The sequence below is a fragment of the Scleropages formosus genome, chromosome 13 (genome assembly GCF_900964775.1).
Source record: "Scleropages formosus chromosome 13, fSclFor1.1, whole genome shotgun sequence".
Lineage (NCBI taxonomy): Eukaryota > Metazoa > Chordata > Actinopteri > Osteoglossiformes > Osteoglossidae > Scleropages > Scleropages formosus.
Genome location: NC_041818.1, coordinates 13,582,261 through 13,602,493, shown reverse-complemented (window position 1 = coordinate 13,602,493; position 20,233 = coordinate 13,582,261). Strand labels below are relative to the sequence as shown.

Here is a 20,233-nt window from a genome sequence, read left to right as displayed (position 1 = left end):
TGTAGTTACAAATTTCACTCCAAATTTATGAATCTCACTCCTAAATACAAAATTAATATATAAAAGAGCTTGTGAAATTTTCTGCAATAATAATAATAATAATAATAATAATAATAATAATAATTCACTCAACATAATTTGGAAGAGTCAAAAAATTTAATATGATATGCATATGACAATGGTCGTCTGGTGGCGAGATGGTTGGAGCGGCTGCTTTTGGCTCCGATGATTGCTGGTTTGATCCCCACTTCTGGTTGTAGTACCCTTGAGCAAGGCACTTGCCCTGCAATTGCTCCTGTACCTGTGCCTGGGTACCTAGTTGTGGCCCTGTGTCCCTTCCAGGGTGTGCCCCCCACCCCTTCAGCCTTGCGCCCAATATCTCCGGGATAGGCTCTGCCTCACCGCGACCCCACTCGGGACAAGCTGTTATTGAAATTGATTGGTTGTATATGACAACAACAAGGTGTAAGACCAGTTCAGCATCAAATCATGAGTTTCAGTCCCGCGCTGTGTATGTAACATGCGAGTACACAATCTCCTCCTTCAGCTCTTTCTTTCTTCTTGCATTTTTGGGTTTCTTGTCAGAAAAGTGCAAAGCTGCATAATTCAGCATTTCTGCATCCTGATTCTGGGAGAAGAAAACAGGCTTCTTAAGAAAATTTTTAACTTTATTTAAAAAAAAATTTACCACAATGCAAGGATAATCATCAGCACTTATGTGTATTTGGATAGAATTTCTTTGTATAGTTTACTAAATCTTATCTTAAAATTACAGGACAGAATTTGACCATGCTAAAATGTTCAAATTGTCTAAGAATGTTTATGGTGTTTATGATGCTATCTTTTCAAAAAATGATCACTGACCAAAAAAAATCACAAAATTTGCTGTAAACTTTAATTCCATATTTCCTGCCAGTTTTTGGAACTTGAGTGCCTATAATCTCATTAAGAATCTTGTTCTTTTGCAATGCTAACATATATACAGTACATTTTAAATAAGGACAATAAAGATTTCTCATGACTTTAAAAAATTTAATGTACACCCACAGCTAAAGCAAAATTTTTGAGCATCACTGTAATTTTTAGTGTAAGTGAAATTTTATTCATACCATATGAATTGATCTTCCTGCTGTGGAGTCATCTTGGTTGATTTGTTGTGGTACATCCACTTTTTCATTAAAAGAAAAGAAATGATTAAATTATTAAGCTAGAGGACAAGGCATACTCACATCTTTCATCTTAAGGCATTAAAAATGTAGTGCATGAAATTATTTTGTGAAATGCATAACAAAATTTGTATATTGTATGAAATGAAACATTAAAAAAAGCTTAAAAAATAATAAATTTAGATATTTTAATTTTTCCATATTTAAATTAGGTATAGTTTTGTTTGCTTACCTGTACAGTGTTTGCAGCATTTTTTGTTTCTAGTGGTTATAAGCACAATGTTCACAATCACACACAAGCACAGTAACACTGCCAAGCCAAACACTACAGCAGCCATAGAACTCCCTGGAAAACATAAAACATGTTCGTGAAGGTAATATTTATTTTGCATTCATTTATTTCGCTGATACTTCTCTGAGGTGACTTACAGCATTAGATTTGTATAATAATTTATTTACAATCATTACCCATTTTAACTGGGTAAACTACAGTCTTTAGATATACCCATTTTGTAGATCAACATGTAAACATGTGAATACATCACAACCATTGGACACCACTCAGAATAGTTTGATAATTTGGTCTCCACATTAATATGCTGGAAAAAAACCATTTTGGTATAGGTGTTTTATTATACAGTACTTACTCTAAGTTAACAAATGTATTGTTTTGGATGATCATAATTGTACATCTTGTGTTACTGCAGTAACATATATCTAATCACAAAATAAAACAAAATGAATCTAGCAAAACTGACTGTGCCATGTGTTTTCTGGCATTACATCAGTTCAGTTTTCTTCTAATTTCTTAATCAGAGTACAGACTTATTGTATATTGTATATTTGGATGGGACCAAGTCTTTTCTCAGATCTTACCTTCAATTTCCAGCTGTGTCCCATTTCCAAACAGAATGTCCCCACATGTGACCACAACACAGTAATAAATCCCAGCATCAGAGCGCCTGAGGTTCCTCTTGGGGAGGCTGTAGACACAGCTGTGTGTAGGAGACCCAGCCTCAGGGCTCTTCTCACACTCATCACTCCTGTTTCCATGGGTGTAAATGAGTCCCGGAAGGGATTCTCCCGAGCCGTGTCTGAACCAGTAAACACTGTGTTCTCCTGCACAGGTCTCGCTGTCTACTGTACACTGCAGAGTCACCGAGTCTCCTGGATGCACTGGGTCTGACACAGGCTGCTGCACCACAGTCCTACTTTTGGACTTTAGTTCTTCAGGATCAAAATGATTTTAAATTGTTAAAATAATTTAAGTATTTCAATTTTACACATTATGAATGATCTACAGTCCTGCTGTCCGGTGGGTCTGGGGTTCAAGTCCCGCTTGGGGTGCCTTGCGAGGGACTGGCGTCCCGTCCTGGGTGTGTTCCCTCCCCCTCTGGCCTTACGCCCCTGTGTTCCCGGGTAGGCTCCGGTTCCCCGTGACCCCGTATGGGACAAGCGGTTCTGAAAATGTGTGTGTGTGTGTGTGTGTGAATGATCTACTTATATAAATGCAATTTTCATGCTCATAAAATTTATATTTCAGAAATGCTTTGAAACATGGAATTCACTTAATGCTTACCTTTTACTGTCAGAAATGTCCCCCCTCCAAAAAGAGTTCCATAATCCCTTCTGGTTCCACAATAATACGTTGCTGTATCTGATAGCTCAGTTTTTAAGATGACCAATTCATTATTTCTCTCACCCATTTGTATTCTGAAGCGTGTGGAGTTAAAGTTGTTATAAAACACTGGTTCTGCTGCATATTTATTAGATATTGCTATGAGATAAGGCCTCTTTCCAATGGACTGCTTGTACCAAGATATGTATTCAATTTCGTTCTTTGAAAATATGCAGTCCAGTGTCACACTGTCTCCAAGTTGCACTGATAGTACAGTACTTAACTGAATGACCACATTAAATTGTGTCATATCTGAAACAGGCATGAAAGAGAAGATAATAATTAAGACATTTCACAGATTAAAAAATGTTTAAAGTAAATTACAGGTTAGAGAAGAGTTTGAAGTAAATTACTGGCTACCTGCGAAAAACTTTTGGAAAAATACAGTACTATAATAGCAAATAGCACATGTTATTATTAGTCATGCTATCACACCACAATACATACATGGCATTTGCCAGTGATTAATGAAATTAATGAAAGTAGCACTTACATATTGTACTGCAGAGCAGGAGGGTGACACAAAGTCTGATCATCTTTGCTAGCAAGTCCTGTCATCTGTTGGACTGCCTTTTGTGCATAGACTGTACCAACAGGTTTGAGAGATAAAAGGTCAAGAAAAAAAAAAAGAAGGGGTGTTGCTGAATTATCTGGGTTCTCTGACTGGCTGAAAATACACACATGATTTTTTTTCCATATTTTTAAATCTAACAACTGATTTACAAGTTTTGGATTTTAAATGGCATTTACATTTATATCAAGTTAATCACTTCAGTAGATTTAGCAGATAGTGTAGTGGTTAGCTGTGCTGCCTATGGACTTCAAGGTTACATGTTCAAATCTGATCTTCTGCAGTAGTACTCTTGAGCAAACCACTTTCTCTGAATTAGTCCCGTAAAAAGTACGGTGTAGACAGCTGGTAGCATAGAGGTTAGAGCTCCTGCCTTTGAATCTAAAGGTTGCAGATTTATTCCCCATGTCTGGCTGTAGTACCCTTGAGCAAGGTACTTACCCTGAACTGCTCCAGTCATGTTACCCAGCTGTATAAATGGGTAAATAGTTGTAACCTTAACATCATAAGTCAATTTGGAGGCAAGTGTCAGCTAAATGTAAAAATACAGTAACTTAGCTGTGTAAATGCTTTATAAACCAGGCTTGGATGATTAATACAGTGTTGTAGAGTAAAAAACATCTTGTATTACATGCATCAGCTGGGGTAACTCATAGCAAAGTGGTTTGATCTGCTACCTTTGGATGCAAAAGTTATTGGTTTAAATTTTACCTCTAGCTGTTATACTCTTGAGGAAAGTATTTATCCCTGGCTCCAGTAAAATTGCCCAGCTGTGTAAATGGGTAAATATAAGTAGCTTAAAATTATTAGTTGCTTTGGAGAAAAGCATCAACTAAATGAATTAGTGTAAATGCATAGAAAATGCTTGAATGATTTTAAAGAAAACTGATAACTGCAAATAGAATGTATGTTTTTATTAAAAAAAAAAAAAAATCCTAAGTACATCAGTAATTTAATTTTCTGGTCCTGTTAGCATCCTTCAACCATACTTTGCAAGCAGTCACATGAGGCAGCACATTCACATGTACTGTAACACATATGCAACCTAGTGATGTCAGACAGATGAAGTAAAAGAGATAAGTTTTAAAATAAAATGTTCTGCACTAACTTATAAAAGTCCTCTTCACAAGTCAGTTTTACAAAAATGTGAACTTAAAACATGTTGTATCAGTTTTTTACATTATCATTGTCAAAGGCCTGGCATCCCATCCAAGGTGTAACACTGCAGCCTTACATCCCATGCTTCTGGACTGGCTCTAGATCACCGTGACCGTGCTGAAGACAAAACAGTTATTGGAACTGGATGGATGGATTGTCAAAGGCAATTCAGTGTTATGATGAAAACAAGAATGAAATCTAAAGTGTATAGAAGATCATAAATAAAAATCAAATGAAATCAATTCTGAAAAATTGTACTGCAGTATTATCAGCCTAGGAATAATAGAAATGCAATCATTCAACAAAAGAACATTCCAATGCCCAGAAGGTGTGGGCAGCCACTGGTACTTGGACCCCAGAAAGTTTATTTTTATCTCCTTTGCAGTGGGAGTTTCTTGTTTTCCTTTTGTTACCATTGTTACCATGGAGACTGGAGGTAAGACCCGGGTGCGGGAGCCGGGGGCTCGAACAGCAACGTGCAAGGCGATACTTGTAGTCGGGGATGGGCGTGGGTCCAAGGTGCGAATGTGGTTTGTGAGATGATCCACGATCGAGGGAGGCAAAGGTCAAAGCTGTGGGAGACTGGGTACAAGGAGCAGGAGGTGGGCGAGGGAAGAAGGTAGGAAGACACAAAACGAAGAACAGGTAAGATCATACTTGATGTAAGATCAAGGAGGAACTCAAGAGCACAGGTGGGGAGAGTTGTTTTTAGAAGATTCCACGGTATGGATGTGGTGCAGGGGCGTATCTAGAGGGGTGGCATTGGGTGGCACCAGCCCCCCCGAAATTTCATTGTCCCCACCAGTGCCCCTCCAATCCATTGGGCTAGAGTACTGTCAATCTGACAATACTCAACGTCATTGGATCAGAGCGCTGTCAGTCACTGTCTGATTTGCAATGCAGTATCACAGTACCGTGGGGGTGCGGTGGCGCAGTGGGTTGGACCGCAGTCCTACTCTCCGGTGGGTCTGGGGTTCGAGTCCCGCTTGGGGTGCCTTGTGACGGACTGGCGTCCCGTCCTGGGTGTGTCCCCTTCCCCCTCCGGCCTTACGCCCTGTGTTGCCGGGTAGGCTCCGGTTCCCCGTGACCCCGTAAGGGACAAGCGGTTCTGAAAATGTGTGTGTGTGTGTATCACAGTACCACATTTTTCAAAGAGGAAAAGACAGAGACACGAGTCAACCACAGACCACGTCTCTGTTCATAGTATGTACACATTCAATTATATATTTTGAAAAATGTGAACTGGGGGGTTGTCGTTCTCTGCAGCAATAATTTACATACGTGAGCTCCAGATAACAGTAACAGTACTGGAGTTTGATTGTCCTAATCAAAAGATGACTTGCGGATATATTCTGCCCCCCCCCGTCCACAGACCCCCCTTGACTAGTTCTTCTCTCCCCCGTGCCACCTCATTTAAAAACTCCTGGAATTGCCCCTGGTGTGGTGGTTTGGCACCCTTTATCCTCCTGCATAGTGATTAGTGGCAAGTGCTAGTGCTTGGGGAGCGATCGTGGGTGTAACACCTCTCCTCATCTGCTAGCAGTAGTTAATTGTATCTACTTTGTATTGTAGCCTTACTATATTTTGTGTTGTCTCCTCAACATTTGTTCAATGCTCTGAGTGACCTTGGTAAACTGAACCAAATTGAATGAATTTGAAATTAAACTGAACAATACACTTTATATGGAGGTAAAACTATTACAAACAAGACAGGGCTAATAATGCAATGTAATACTATGGGAAGAGACGCTTAGATAACTTCAAGATAATAAGCAAGAAGATGAGTCTTCAAAAGCCGTTGAAAGGTCAGAAGACTGGTAGCTGGTCTGGATGAATGAAAGGTTATTCTACAGTTTTGAAAAAAGAAAAAGTATGAGTGATTTGTGTGCTTGGGAAGAGAGTACCAGTAGAGACAGAGATGGTTATGCAAAAGAGAGTAGGATGATAGGTAAGTGTGGAGATAGTAAGAAGCCATGTAAGCACCTGTAGGGTAGAATTAGGGTCTTAAATTGGATCCTGGCTGTAATGAAACCAGAGCAGGGGAAAGGTGTGTTTATAATGGGGATCATCGCACACTTGTGCCAGAATTCTGAATGAGCTGGAAAGATGAGTAGCAGATGGAAGAAGACCCTTCAAAAGAGAATTGCAATAACTGAGTCTGGTGAGAACAAGGGCATTGACAAAGAGTTGGGTCACACACTGAATGAGGAAAGGGCAAAGTTTTCAGATGTTAAAAAGAGTGCTATGCTTGGTCAGGTCATACATATGAAATCTTGAAATCTGGAAGGATGAACAGTACTGACTGAGATATGTGGAATCAAATTTATGGGGCACACAAAGGAGGGTTGCCAACACATACCAGCACTTGTACCAAGCAACCATGTTGGTTACTATTTCACACTAACAACTAAAACTAATTCCAATAAACAGACATCTAGTTGCCATTACTCCTAATTTTCCTATTTGAACCCCTACTACTGCATGCTTGCTGTTTATTTTGTCTTTTCTCTGGACCACGTTCTGGTCCCACATTTTTCCAACCTGAAACCTACTGTTGACTTTAAGCATCCTGGCTCTAAGCTTCACACTATGTGAAGAATAAGAAAGTGTCACAATTGAAGTGTCTTTTTGTTTTGGTTGACTGCTAACATCAATAATTTTTGGTTGTTCAATGAAACCGTTTGTCAGAATGGCATATAAAATCCTTGAAACACCACTCCAGTTTTCAGAGCATGAGAAGTTCCAATAATGCTATACTGAAGTTTGTCACAAACAAATTTTGAAGACAGAGACAGAATAATCAACTTTTTTATCGGTGAAGAAAATGGATTTAACAGGTGGGTTTTACTGATTCAGGATTTTCAAATCTTCTGCAATTCAAGATTTTGAATAACAAAAATGTACATAAGAACATCTACTGATTTACATTATCAAGTCAATTAGACATGATTTGTTTATTAACAAATGAAAGTCTTTGTACTTCATTACTGCTCATAAATAAATGATTGATGGTACAATGAATGAAATATTTAATGAAGGGTCAAGAAAATAACACTGAGTTTGAATTTCATATCCAAAGAAACTTTGTTGATATTTATCTTGCAGAAGCTAAGTAACACTGTATGTTTTATGATTTTCCATGATATGTTCTTAAATGCATGCTTGTTTTTATTGATGAAACACTAGTTGTGGACACTAGTGATCATGGACAGTGATGGCAATCATAGCCATGTCATAGCAAAAAAGATGTTGGGCTGCTATGATGTTACAACATAATTTTTACTCCAAATCTGTAGCTATGACCTCTGCGTACACACTGTGTTGCTTCAACTCAGTTATCTGTCTTCCAAGTTCTTTCTTAGGCTTCTTCTTGGCAAAATCCAAAACAGCATAATGCAACCTTGTCACATCTTGATCCTGGGGAGAAAAAAACAATGAAATTAACAATGTTTATAATTGAGAAGCAAAAAAGCTATCCTGAAAAGTTAAGAAATCCACACACACACACACACTTTCTGAACCGCTTGTCCCATACGGGGTTGCGGGGAGCCGGAGCCTAACCCAGCAACTCGGGGCAGAAGGCTGGAGGGGGAGAGGACACACCCAGGACGGGATGCCAGTCCATCACAAGGTACCCCAAGCAGGACTTGAACCCCAGACCCACCGGAGAGAAAGACCCTGTCCAACCCACTGCGCCACCACACCCCCTCCAGTTAAGAAATCCATGCATAGAAAAAGTTCTTTGGATGATATAGAAAAAAATCAGAATTACGAACATTTTTTGATTAACTGGTACATAGCAGCATGCTGTGTTGTAAATTAAAGATATGAAATTGCAGTGTCAGGGTTACTGGTCCACATTCAATGTCCTGCCACTGTAGGAGCATCTTCTAGTTCAGTATTTGCTTTGACTTTTCACATTAAAATATTTACGTATATGTATATAAATGGTTTAAAACGAATATACAGACAGTCTTTTTACTGCAGCAAATCATGCACCTTGCTCAAGGGTGTTACAAGAGGTTTGACGTTGCAGGGAATTATACTTCTGTGTTTCATGCTGCTTTCATGAGTTGGTGTGTTACCTTCTTACAGTGTATTTTTTATTTATATACCTCATCATAGCTTTCTTCTGTTTGTTTAGCATTGTTCGGAGCTTTCTGAGCAACATGAGCACCTAAAATTAAGAATTAGAAACAAGATTTTTAAGAATTCAATCAGTACAGTAAAACATAAAATAGAATAAAAAGTTGTATAAAACTAATATTTAATTAATTCAAACATGAGATTTTGTGAGTTTTTAAAATTTCTAGCAGAAAACCCTACTTAGGTTAAGGTAACATAAGTGAATGAGGAATAAAATGAAGGGAATAAAATGACTGATTAGACTCAATTTATGAATTATATTGTAAATTATAATAATGATACAGCCTACCTGTACAGCTCTCACAACATTTCTTTGCATTTCTGGTGCAAACAAGGACAACAATAACAATCACACATATAAACAAAGCAGCTCCCAAAGCAGGAATAATAGGATGCATCGTAGGTCCTTTAAGAAATAAGTTAGTTAGTATGTGAGTTAGTGAATTAAAAGTTAAAACTAATAAGAACAGAAGAATTCCACATGATTTATAAAAAAAAAAATTCTGCCAAAAAAAAGCAATCTAAAATAATAATTTGTCAGTACACTACTATTTATGTTGTGACGATTATTCAGTTTCTTCTTTTTACAGGAAAAGTACTCATTCTTATTAAATAATATTTGTCATTTCATTCTTTCTTTTTTGTTTTCAGTCTTTATCATTTTTATTCATCATTGTAGGCATATACTTTTAATATTATGCAAATGAAAAATCTAAATACCATGTTCATAAGGCATAAAGTCTTTATTTTTCAGCTTACCTTTAATATCCAGCTCTGTTCCATTTCCAAACAGTATGTCCCCACATGTGACCACAGCACAGTAATAAATCCCAGCATCAGAGCAGCTGAGGTTCCTCTTGGGGAGGCTGTAGACACAGCTGTGTGTAGGAGACCCAGCCTCAGGGCTCTTCTCACACTCATCACTCCTGTTTCCATGGGTGTAAATGAGTCCCGGAAGGGATTCTCCTGAGCCGTGTCTGAACCAGTAAACACTGTGTTCTCCTGCACAGGTCTCACTGTCTACTGTACACTGCAGAGTCACCGAGTCTCCTGGATACACTGGGTCTGACACAAGGTGCTGTACTACCTTTCCACCATGGAACTGCTTTCTTTTAGAACCTAAGTGATTATAGCAAAATTTCAACATGTTTAGAAGCGGCTGAATGTAAATATTTGGCAATAGTACTTAAACACTCAATTCTGTAAATTGTAGAATGTTGGACTGGACTTCCACAATACAGACTATATGTCAATAGAAAGCTTTATTGAAAATTTTAACATTTTTACATCATGTTTTTAGTGGTAAATAGAGAAACTAGAGACAGTTATTGGTTTTTCGTGCTCAGTTTACAATACATTTATGACCATTTTAAATAGCTCAGCTTTGTGAATGGAATTTGAATTTGAAATATCAGCCAAAATGATGTTAACAGAAACATAATTTTGAAAAAAAGCATTTTTACCCCTTACGATGAGAAATGTTCCTTCTCCAAATATCATATCATAATTCTTCAGTACTCCACAGTAATACATTGCTGAATCCATTGGCTTTGTTTCTGAGATTATTAAATGATTGATTTCAACATCTGCCAATACTTTCATTCGTGTAGAATTAAAGTTGTTGTAAAACATTGCTTCTGATGAGTATTTATGAGATGCTGCTACAAGATGAGGCTTCTGTCCAACAGATTGTTTGAACCAGTATATGTAGTCAGTTTCATCTTCTGAAATGAAACATTGCAGTGTTGCACTAGCTCCTATTTCAACAACCAAAACTGGGTTTGGCTGAATTATGACATCAGTTTCAATCACATTTGCAACTGTTGAAAAGACAGACCAGAACAAGCATTGTCTTAGAGACATTCAAAACCTTTTGCTTTTATTAAAGAAATACAGACTACTCGTTAATATTCTGAGCCATTAACACGCATTGCTCTACTCTAATTTTCGAAACCTTAACTGTGTTTTTTGCTTTGAACACCTTTCCTACTGATTCATTTTAATAAACAATAACGAAAGATTAGTAAATTTAACTGGAATTACACTTACAAACTTCAGTGAAAAGGACAAGAGTTACACAGAGCTTGATCATTTTCTGTCCCCTGCAAGGAGGCAATCTTGTGCAGACAGAGTGTAACGAAGACAGCTACTGACAACGTTATGAAAAAATTAAGGTGGGAGTTGATTTCAGGGTCTTTTTGATTGGCTGAATGAACGTAACAAACGTGTGACTTTCCACTGCATTTTCCAATGTATTTTCTTGTCAACAACTTCAAGCAGTGTATCTTACTGGTTTTACAACAATTCTGGTTGGCTGTTGCTGATGACCAACCAATATCACCTGTTTAAAGAAATCAGTTGCTGTGCCTGTTATTTTAATATAATTTCACAATTTAAAATGTGATTGTGTATACAGTATTTTGAATAGATCTGATGTATTTTTCTGTTATGAAACACCTTCTACCTGCTGTTCCAGAATCTATGTATCTCTTGTGTGGGAGCAGGTGGCAAAGCATATGTAAATGTTTTAAATATATGTTGACTTCGAAAAGCTTTTGGAAGTTCTTGAGGAAAGATGTTGAAATGACAAGTGCTATCTGTTCTTTTTGGACAGTCAGTGTGTTGAAACCAAATGCTGGTGTCAAGGACGTGATAAAATGTGCTTTGCTCATTATCAGTACCTTGGGCAGAAGCAAATAACCTTCAGGATGTAAATAGCCCTTGAAATGTTGAAGGCATGTATCCTATGTAAGCTACTAGAAGGACTGTATGTGTCTTATCTGCTGACTTTATTGCACCCCTACTCATGTATGAGAAACAAAATGAATTGTGCTTAAATTCTAAGTGGTCCAGAATCTTGTTAACTATTAACGTCTTATTGAATATAACAAATAAAAATTTTTGCAAGTATGGAAATAAGGCTGAGTGAAGGCTAAGACATGGGAAGGGGCTGTCCCATTTTGGTGGGGTTTTTTTAATCAAAAAGAAGGATGGGGATTGCATCCCTGCATTGAGTACTATGGTTTGAATGAAGTCGCCATAAAATACTGGCACCCCTGGCCTCTCATCTCAGCTGCTCTAGAACAGGTTCATGAGGCCTAGGTTTTTACCAAATTAGATCTCCGCACATCTATAATCTGATCCGCATGAGAGATGAGTGAATGGCAGCTTTTAACACCACCTTAGAACACTATGGCCGAGCTGAACTTCCAGCAGAAGACCTGGCTGAATCATGCCATTAATTTCAGTCAAATCTAAAAACAGATACAACACAAAGAAAACAGCACTTAAAACACATTGTACGTATTAAATATGCATTTATATTACACACACACACACACACACACACACACACACTTTCTGAACCGCTTGTCCCATACGAGGTCGCGGGGAACCAGAGCCTACCTGGCAACACAGGGCTTACTTTTATACAAAGCATTTTTTGCATAGCAAATGTAAAGTTATGTAATGTCTTCTGCAACTTCACAATGCCATTTTTCTGCAAGATTAGTTGTCTGTCCAATGAAAAATTCAAACAGTACATGTGAAGGTATGAGAGGCTTCTGTTGGACATTCCAGCATTACAAAGTTACACTGTCAGTGAGCTGAACTTTCAAAAAGAAAACTTAGCTGAATAATGCCATTCATTTTAAGACATAATGGAAACAAATCAATGAGCAAAATACTAATTAAGTCATACTGTAAACATGATATTTTTAGATGGGTTTAATTTTTAGTTTTTCATTTTCAAGTTCAAGTTCAAGATTCAAGTTTATTGTCATAGATACAAGTACCATGTACATGTATCATGAAAATCTTCCTGAATGCTTCTCCACAGACTATGGGCAAGGACAATAGGAATACTGCACAAACAAAACAATGACAAACAAAACAGTGTCAATGACAGTAAATAACAATAGCAGCAGTGACAGCAATAACAATAAATAATGGTAACAGTAGTAACAATAATGGTAACAGTCAGAGAACTCAGAACGAGAGAATGAGAATGCTTGAAGTGACAGCGTAATTTACCAATGCGCTTGGGTGGAGCAGTCCAACTCTATTTACTAAAGGTGGCACATTGGTTAGTGCTGTATAGTCTTACAGCAGTGGGGTAAAAGCTGTTTCTGTACCTAGCAGTGTGGGTTCGAATAGACCTAAGCCGTTTTGCAGATGCCAGGGAAGAGAAAAGTGCCCGTGAGGAGTGACTATGATCTCTCATGATGCACATCATCTTTCTGAGGCATTGTGCGGTGTAGGTGACCTCGACTGCTGGTAGCTGTGTGCCGATGATTTCCTGAGCTGTTTTGACCACCCTCTGTAGGGCTTTCTTGTCCTGTATAGAACAACAGCCACCCCAGGAAGTAATACACCCTGTGAGGACGGACTCCACAGCACACCTCTAGAAAGTGGTGAGGTCTGTAGTGGACATCCTGGCTTTCTTCAGATGCCTGAGAAAGTGGAGGCGTTGATGGGCCTTTTTTGATGGTTGATGCTGTGTGCTCAGTCCATGTGAGTTTGGCAGTGAGGGTGACCCCTAGGAATTTGAAGCTGTTGACCCTTTCTACCATGTCCCCTCCTACGTAGATGGGTGCCTGAACCGTATCCTGTCTCCTGAAGTAAATCACCAGCTCCTTAGTTTTATTGACATTGAGAGACAGGTTGTTGTCCTGGCACCGCTCTCCCAGGAGCTTCACCTCCTCTCTGTAGGCCGTCTCATCGTTGTTGGTGATCAGACCCACAATGGTGGTATCGTCAGCAAACTTTATGATGGTGTTGGGGCTGTGACTGGCCACGCAGTCATGTGTGAACAGGGAGTATAGCACTGGGCTCAGGACGCTTCTCTGTGGAGTGCCAGTGTTGAGGGTCAGTGGGGAGGAGGTATTACTGCCAATCTGCACACGCTGGGGTCTGTTGGTGAGGAAATCCAGGATCCAGTTGCACAATGTGGCTCTCAGTCCCAGACCTAGTAGTTTCTGGATCAGCTTGGTTGGGATGACAGTGTTAAATGCTGAACTATAGTCTACAAACAATAGCCTTGCACAGCAGTTTTTATTATCCAGGTGAGACAGAATGGTGTGGAGTGTGTGTGAAAGGTGGATTATTTTCATTCATATTATGACACTTAAAACAGAAAATAGGTTTTTTAAGCATGCACACTTTTCTACCAAAGCATTTTGGCATAAGTCTTAGTTTACACACACGCACGCACATACGCACGCGCACACACACACATTGTCAGAAACCGCTTGTCCCAAGCGGGGTTATGGCGAGCCGGAGCCTAACCCGGCAACACGGTGTGTCTGAAATGAGACCATGTGCCATCAAGTCCTTTAAACAGTTTTATTATTTTAAACATATTTAGATGCAAATTGCATTGTCCAGTGTGCTGTTTAAGAGAACATTAATTAGTGTCACATGTTCTCAGTCTACAGTCTTGGGAGTATTGGGTAAAAACAGAGAAAAGGATCACTCCTGTACATGTACATGGAAAAAATAGAATGTAAGAAGTAGAAAGTGGTACGATGAGTTCTTCTCAGAATGAATGCTGTAACAATATAGGCCTGCAGATAGTGTTCTAGATGGAGCTGCTGCCTTTGGATATGAAGGGTACAGGTTTGAACCCTGCCTCCTACTGTGGAACCCTTCAGCAAGGTACTTAACCTGAAAAGCTCCAGTGAAAGTTACACAGCTGTAGAAATGGGTCAATAATTATGTTACATTGTTTTCTCCCCGGAAAAGTATTTGTTTTTTTTTGCTTGTATATAGTCATCTTACAGGGAAGGATGTGCACCATAGACTTAACCTTTCTTACTCTGTATTGCTCTGTAGTTGTACTTCATGGCTTTTTTCTCCTCTGAGATTGTTTTCAACAAATAATTTTAGCAAATGTGGAATTTGTACAATTTATCTGTTCTATTGATCAGAGAAATATTCTTGTAAAAACTTTTTTCTTTTGAAAACTGAGAAATAGCATTAATACTGACTGCAGGGGGCACAAGTCGTTCCAAAACTTGCATTTCCTCATTTAGCTGAAACCTCAGAGTGTGGTTTCAGTTAATGTGTATATGTGTGGGGATGCGGTGGCGCAGTGGGTTGGACCGCAGTCCTGCTCTTTGGTGGGTCTGGGGTTCGAGTCCCGCTTGGGGTGCCTTGCGACGGACTGGCGTCCCGTCCTGGGTGTGTCCCCTTCCCCCTCCGGCCTTACGCCCTGTGTTGCCGGGTAGGCTCCGGTTTCCCGTGACCCCGTGAGGGACAAGCGGTTCTGAAAATGTGTGTGTGTGTGTGTGTGTGTATATGTGTGTTTTCTCCAAAGCAGCTTACAATGCCGAGCTCCCAGTAATTATTAACCTGATTTTACAGCAAGGTTATTGTATGGGAACAATTCAGGGTGAGTCCCTTGCTCAAGGCTACTACAGTTGTCTGTGGAATTCAAACCTCTGGGTCCAAAGGCAGCTGCTCTAACCACTGCACTACTACCTGCCCCCCCAAAAATAGAATTTAAGCTTGTCTATGTGGGAGACTAAAGGAAAAGCTGATACTCAATTAAAGAAGTGACATTTTTTTTTAAATGAAGGTTGAGGGAAACAGGGTCAGGAACAAGCTCTCGGCTGGCTGGCTGACTGTCTTCTGTTCTCTTGCTCCTAGTCTAGTGACCCATTCCTAGAGCAGGGAAAGGTATGGAAAGGACATGGTGTGCGGGTGTGTGAGCCATTCTGCCTCCCTACCAGCGTACTTCATCACACAAAGAAAAAGTGCCTTAAAGTCAACTATTGCTTTTTTCAGTAGTCTTATAAGGAACATTTAGTTTCAACAAGGTTCAAACCATGCAGATAAATGTCTGTTAGACACTAGTGGCTGTTTGTCATGTAATAGCGGTGTAGAAATTTTATCCCAGTGGTTCTCATCCTTACGTTAAGCTTCTGTAACTATTAGACCCCAACTGTACAAGCTCATTGTTTTGAGCTTTTTGGAAATAATGCAGAATGTATAAATCTTCGTCCACAGATGACAGTCTTACAGTACAGCCTCAGTTTCATGGGGATCGTGAATGTTGTGCTCTCTGGGGCCTTGTGTTCCTGGTGTGCTCACCTCAGATACCGTAACAAATTTCTCAAAGGTCCAGTACAGAGAAGCTCACATGTACGTTTGGTCTGGTCACGGAACCTCTTGGCTGTCTTGTAAAACTTTCATTGTTCAGTTTGGAGAACCATGAATCTTCATACTTACAAGAACACACACACACACAAGAAGCAGCAGTCGTCTAAAAAGTAAGTTTAGGGGGAAATTACCGTTACATAAATTGAGTGCACTGTGGTTTAGGCTGAAGGTATCTGCCTTTATTGGTTGGTTTCCATTGGTCACCATTTCCTTTAACTAGATTTCCAGATACACCGTGCTACTTTAAAATGCTGTAGCACACCGAGGCCGCCCAGGAAGGGGGTGGAGACGGGGTTAAAGCAGCCACAGCTGGGGCTGATTTCATCTCCTATTTCTTCCACGGTGCCCAGCAGTAGAGAAAAGAGACCGAGGAGGAGAACAAGACCAAGACGACTGCAGACCTGAACCCTGACATGAAGCCCACGCCCCGATCGACCCGACTCTCCCAGCCCCCCCGGCCAGCACGAAACCTCTCCCTACCTGTTCCCTGCTCCCCCTTTCCCATCTCCTTCCTTCTCCGCTGTCTAGGCAAATAAAAGCCCACAGCTACGAGCGACTGCATCTCCTGTTTCCTGCCTCGTCTCTTACATATGCATATTACCATTTTTAATTAAGCCACTTTTATTGAGGTGGGAATGACATGAAAAAATGAAAAATTGTTCGAACAGGGGGGTGGCGCAGTGGGTTGGATCGGGTCCTGCTTTCCAGTGGGTCTGGGGTTCAAGTCCCGCTTGGGGTGCCTTGCGGCGGACTGGCGTCCCGTCCCGGGTGTGTCCCCTCCCCTTCTGGCCATACGCCCTGTGTTACCGGGTAGGCTCCGCGACCCTATATGGGACAAGCGGTTCTGAAAATGTGTGTGTGTTTGAACAGGTTGTGCTTCCTTCATGCCGCTCTGAGACACAGACCCAGTATTCTTGCCCCGATGAATGACACACCTAGTGTGTACTTTCTAGTCCATGTGAGAGATATACATTCAATTGTAGATGACCCTGTAGTTGCTAAACTTATGGAACTCACTGGTAACACTCTAAACACTTCCATAAAAGAAACTAAGCAGGAATTAAAAGAAAAAGCACGTTCACTTTCATTTTACCATAGAACAACCCAGATGTTTTATTGCAGACCTTTAAAACAATATAATGCATGTGCAGACATTTATCCTAACATAAATATACTGAATATTTCCAATACATTTAAGAATCAAAATATGAATATGTTATGCTCAGGTTTTTTTTTTTACCAAGGAACAAAAATGACACAGGAAGTTCTCATTGCTTCAAAAGCTTCTTTAAGGCTGTCTCTTTACAGCAGGGGGGGTGTGGGGGTGCAGTGATGCAGCGGGTTTGGCCTGTGACTGCTTTCTGGTGGGTCTGGGGTTCGAGTCCTGCTTGGTGTGCCTTGCAACAGACCGGTGTCCTCTCCTGGGTGTGTCCCTTCCCCCTCCAGCCTTACATCCTGCGTTGCCAGGTTAGGCTCCGGTTTGCCACAACCCCACTCGGGACAAGCGGCTTCAGACTGTGTCTGTCTGTCTTTACAGCATTTAATGTACAGCTGCAAGTACAACATGCATGAGAGTAACATGTATCTCATTACAGCAGTACTTGGTATTTTTTCCAGTGATGCTCACAGACTCCTTTTGGTGTCGGTTTTGGCCCTCGGTCTTACTTGTGGAGTACTGTAGATGATGATGAGTATAAGCAGGACACAGAGAAGAGCTGCAGTCCTCACAATGGAGAAGCAGACAAGAAGCCTTGTATCTGCAGCATAGATGAGATAGCAAAAACAATCATTAATGTTACAGCGTGGTCTTACACAGCGCTGCTAGAAAGTACGTGAATCCCTTGTCTCCCTTACTTTTACAAGAAAATCATGATTTAATTAGAAGCAGACTTTCTCATCTTACATAATAGGTATTCTGTAGGATTCTTTGTTTTAAAATTTGATTAATTGGTTTCTGGAAAATTTAAACAAAGAGTTGAAACATTTGGGATTGTAGCGTAATGGAGTTGCCATGGTGCCTTATATTTTTAATAATTTAAATGCAGTGTTTGCTTAATAAAATTTCTTGCTTTTTTCAAATTTGGACATATGGTGATCACTATTTTGCACAGCCTCCATAATGCCCTATGCATTTTTGTTATTAAATCTCCATATTGTATTCCGGAAAAACTTAGTAAACGATGTTCATTTAGCACATTTATCAAAAAAAGGACCTTGAAATTCCAGCTGTGTCCCATCTCCAAACAGTATGTCCCCACATGTGACCACAGCACAGTAGTAAATCCCAGCATCAGAGCGGCTGAGGTTCCTCTTGGGGAGGCTGTAGACACAGCTGTGTGTAGGAGACCCAGCCTCAGGGCTCTTCTCACACTCATCGCTCCTGTTTCCATGGGTGTAAATGAGTCCCGGAAGGGATTCTCCTGAGCCGTGTCTGAACCAGTAAACACTGTGTTCTCCTGCACAGGTGTCACTGTCTACTGTACACTGCAGAGTCACCGAGTCTCCTGGATGCACTGGGTCTGACACCACCTGCTGCACCACAGTCCTGCTGCTGGACTGCTGTTTCTTAGAGCCTAAATAAAATACGTGGAAAATGAGGGAGCACGTTTGGTAGAAATTCAATTAATAATTAAATCAAGGGTATTATTTTATCTTGTCATTTCTATCATCTGTCATTGCCTGATCATGTAAGCTATTGCATAAACTTTCAACTGTAGATGTTTCTCCCAAGTTTTTGCCTTTGAAATAAACCACAGATACACAAAACCCACAAATCTTACTTCTACTAACCAATAAATATCAAAGTATATTTAAAAATCAAAAAATGTGTATTACCCTTTATCCTTAGCAAGGTTCCAGGTCCAAATTGTATTGTATAATCTGACCTTGTTGCACAATAATACATTGCTGAATCAGATGATTCTGTCCTTGAGATTATCAAATGATTGATTCCTGTGCCCAACTTTACTTTGAAACGTCCAGAATTAAAATTTTCGGACAATGTAGCTTCTTCCGTATATTTATGCGATGCTGCTATAAGTTGAGGTGTCTGTCCAATAATAAATTTGAACCAATACATATAATGAATGTAATTAGTTTCTTCTTCAGGAAATGAACATTCCAACGTCACATTGTCCCCAAGGTGAACTTCTAACAAAGCACTTGGTTGAACAAGATTATTAGTTTCTGTCAAAACTGAAACAAGAAAAACAGACAAAATTTAAAAAAAATATTTTGCACATGATATTTGAGTTACTAACATTGAAAACTGGAATCTATTGTTTAACACTGAATAACAAAACAATAGGTCCTATGTTTGGATGTGCTCTTACAAATAAAGTATGAAAATTATTTTGCGTAATAGTATTGGATGAATAACACTTAAAACTGCCTACACATTTTTATAGCAATTATTAGAAATTTAACAGGATTGCAAGTTTTACACAATGTAATAACAAGCTGAAGTGATACTTACACACATTACTGAGAAGTGTGAAAGTTACACAGAGTCTCATCATTTTGGTGAGAAGTTTTCGTCCTCCGCACCTAGGGTGTCTTTGCATGCGGATCACACTTAGCTAGCAATTTTAGCTTTTGCGTTAGAAGGTCAAAGGGTGTGGCTATTTTAGCCATGTTTTTCTAAGTAAATGATAGGCTTTGTGAATGCAGTTCACACTTTTTTCTCACTTAGCCTCTCATTTGTGAGCAGAGCTTTACCACGATAGATATGTTTCAAATTTCCTGAGGGTGAACATTACAGAAGACCTCTCTTAGAAAGGCACAACAATGCCTCTATTTCTTAAGAAGATGAAACGGAGAGTGTACTGACGTACTGCATGACATAACGGTATGCCAGTTGCACAACAGAACAGAAGAACAGAAGGCTCTGCAACGGGCCATCAGGATGGCTCAGAACATCACTGGCCCACAGCTACCGGCAGTCGAAGACGTTTATCTGTCGAGATGTCAAAGCAGAGCCTCCAAAATTATCAGGGACTGCACTCACCCTGCACAACACCTCTTCAAACTGCTCCCCTGTGTAAGGTGATACAGGACAAGTCACTGACACGCCACAAGAATGAAAAACAGCTTCTTCCCCAGAGCTGTGAAACAGCTGAAAACTGCTTAATTTTTATTGTATTATTTTGTATTGGCTCCGGTTCCCCGTGACCCTGTATGGGACGAGCGGTTCTGAAAATGTGTGTGTGTGTATTTTGTATTATACTGTATTATCTATATGGGGCAGGGTGGCGCAGCGGGTCCTGCTCTCTGGTGGGTCTGCCATTTGAGTCTTGTGCCTTGTGACGGACTGGCATCCCGTCCTGAGAGTGTCCCCTCCTCCTCCAGCCTCTC

The 20,233-nt window shown here is 40.0% G+C and overlaps 2 protein-coding genes and 1 pseudogene across 2 annotated transcripts; all 3 read right to left on the bottom strand.

Annotated features, from left to right (window-relative positions):
* Positions 1 to 496: 496 nt before the first annotated feature.
* Positions 497 to 3,094, bottom strand: LOC108928585 (uncharacterized; annotated as a pseudogene).
* Positions 3,095 to 7,852: 4,758 nt separating this feature from the next.
* Positions 7,853 to 14,562, bottom strand: LOC108928584 (uncharacterized). The gene is made up of 5 exons (XM_018742572.2): positions 14,535 to 14,562; positions 10,151 to 10,539; positions 9,479 to 9,806; positions 8,689 to 8,750; positions 7,853 to 7,990 (listed from the first exon to the last, which is right to left on the bottom strand). The coding sequence occupies exons 1-5, from the start codon at positions 14,560 to 14,562 to the stop codon at positions 7,853 to 7,855; spliced, it is 945 nt and encodes a 314-aa protein (XP_018598088.2).
* Positions 14,563 to 18,064: 3,502 nt separating this feature from the next.
* On the bottom strand, positions 18,065 to 19,410 carry LOC108928583 (uncharacterized). Its single transcript, XM_029257507.1, has 3 exons — positions 19,356 to 19,410; positions 18,716 to 19,075; positions 18,065 to 18,453 (listed from the first exon to the last, which is right to left on the bottom strand). The coding sequence occupies exons 1-3, from the start codon at positions 19,396 to 19,398 to the stop codon at positions 18,065 to 18,067; spliced, it is 792 nt and encodes a 263-aa protein (XP_029113340.1). The 5' UTR covers positions 19,399 to 19,410.
* Positions 19,411 to 20,233: the final 823 nt, after the last annotated feature.

Bases quoted from the DNA above. Each gene is read 5' to 3' on its own strand.
- LOC108928583 (XM_029257507.1), bottom strand. From the start codon at position 19,398: ATGATGAGACTCTGTGTAACTTTCACACTTCTCAGTAATGTGT. The intron at 19,076-19,355 runs GTAAGTATCACT...TTCTTGTTTCAG, and splicing joins CACACTTCTCAGTAATGTGT to TTTTGACAGAAACTAATAAT. The intron at 18,454-18,715 runs GTAATACACATT...TATTTTATTTAG, and splicing joins AACCTTGCTAAGGATAAAGG to GCTCTAAGAAACAGCAGTCC.
- LOC108928584 (XM_018742572.2), bottom strand. From the start codon at position 14,562: ATGAAGTACAACTACAGAGCAATACAGA. The intron at 9,807-10,150 runs GTTAACATCATT...CATGGTGGAAAG, and splicing joins TTTTTCAAAATTATGTTTCT to GTAGTACAGCACCTTGTGTC. The intron at 7,991-8,688 runs GTATATAAATAA...TTTTCTCCCCAG, and splicing joins CAGAAGAAAGCTATGATGAG to GATCAAGATGTGACAAGGTT.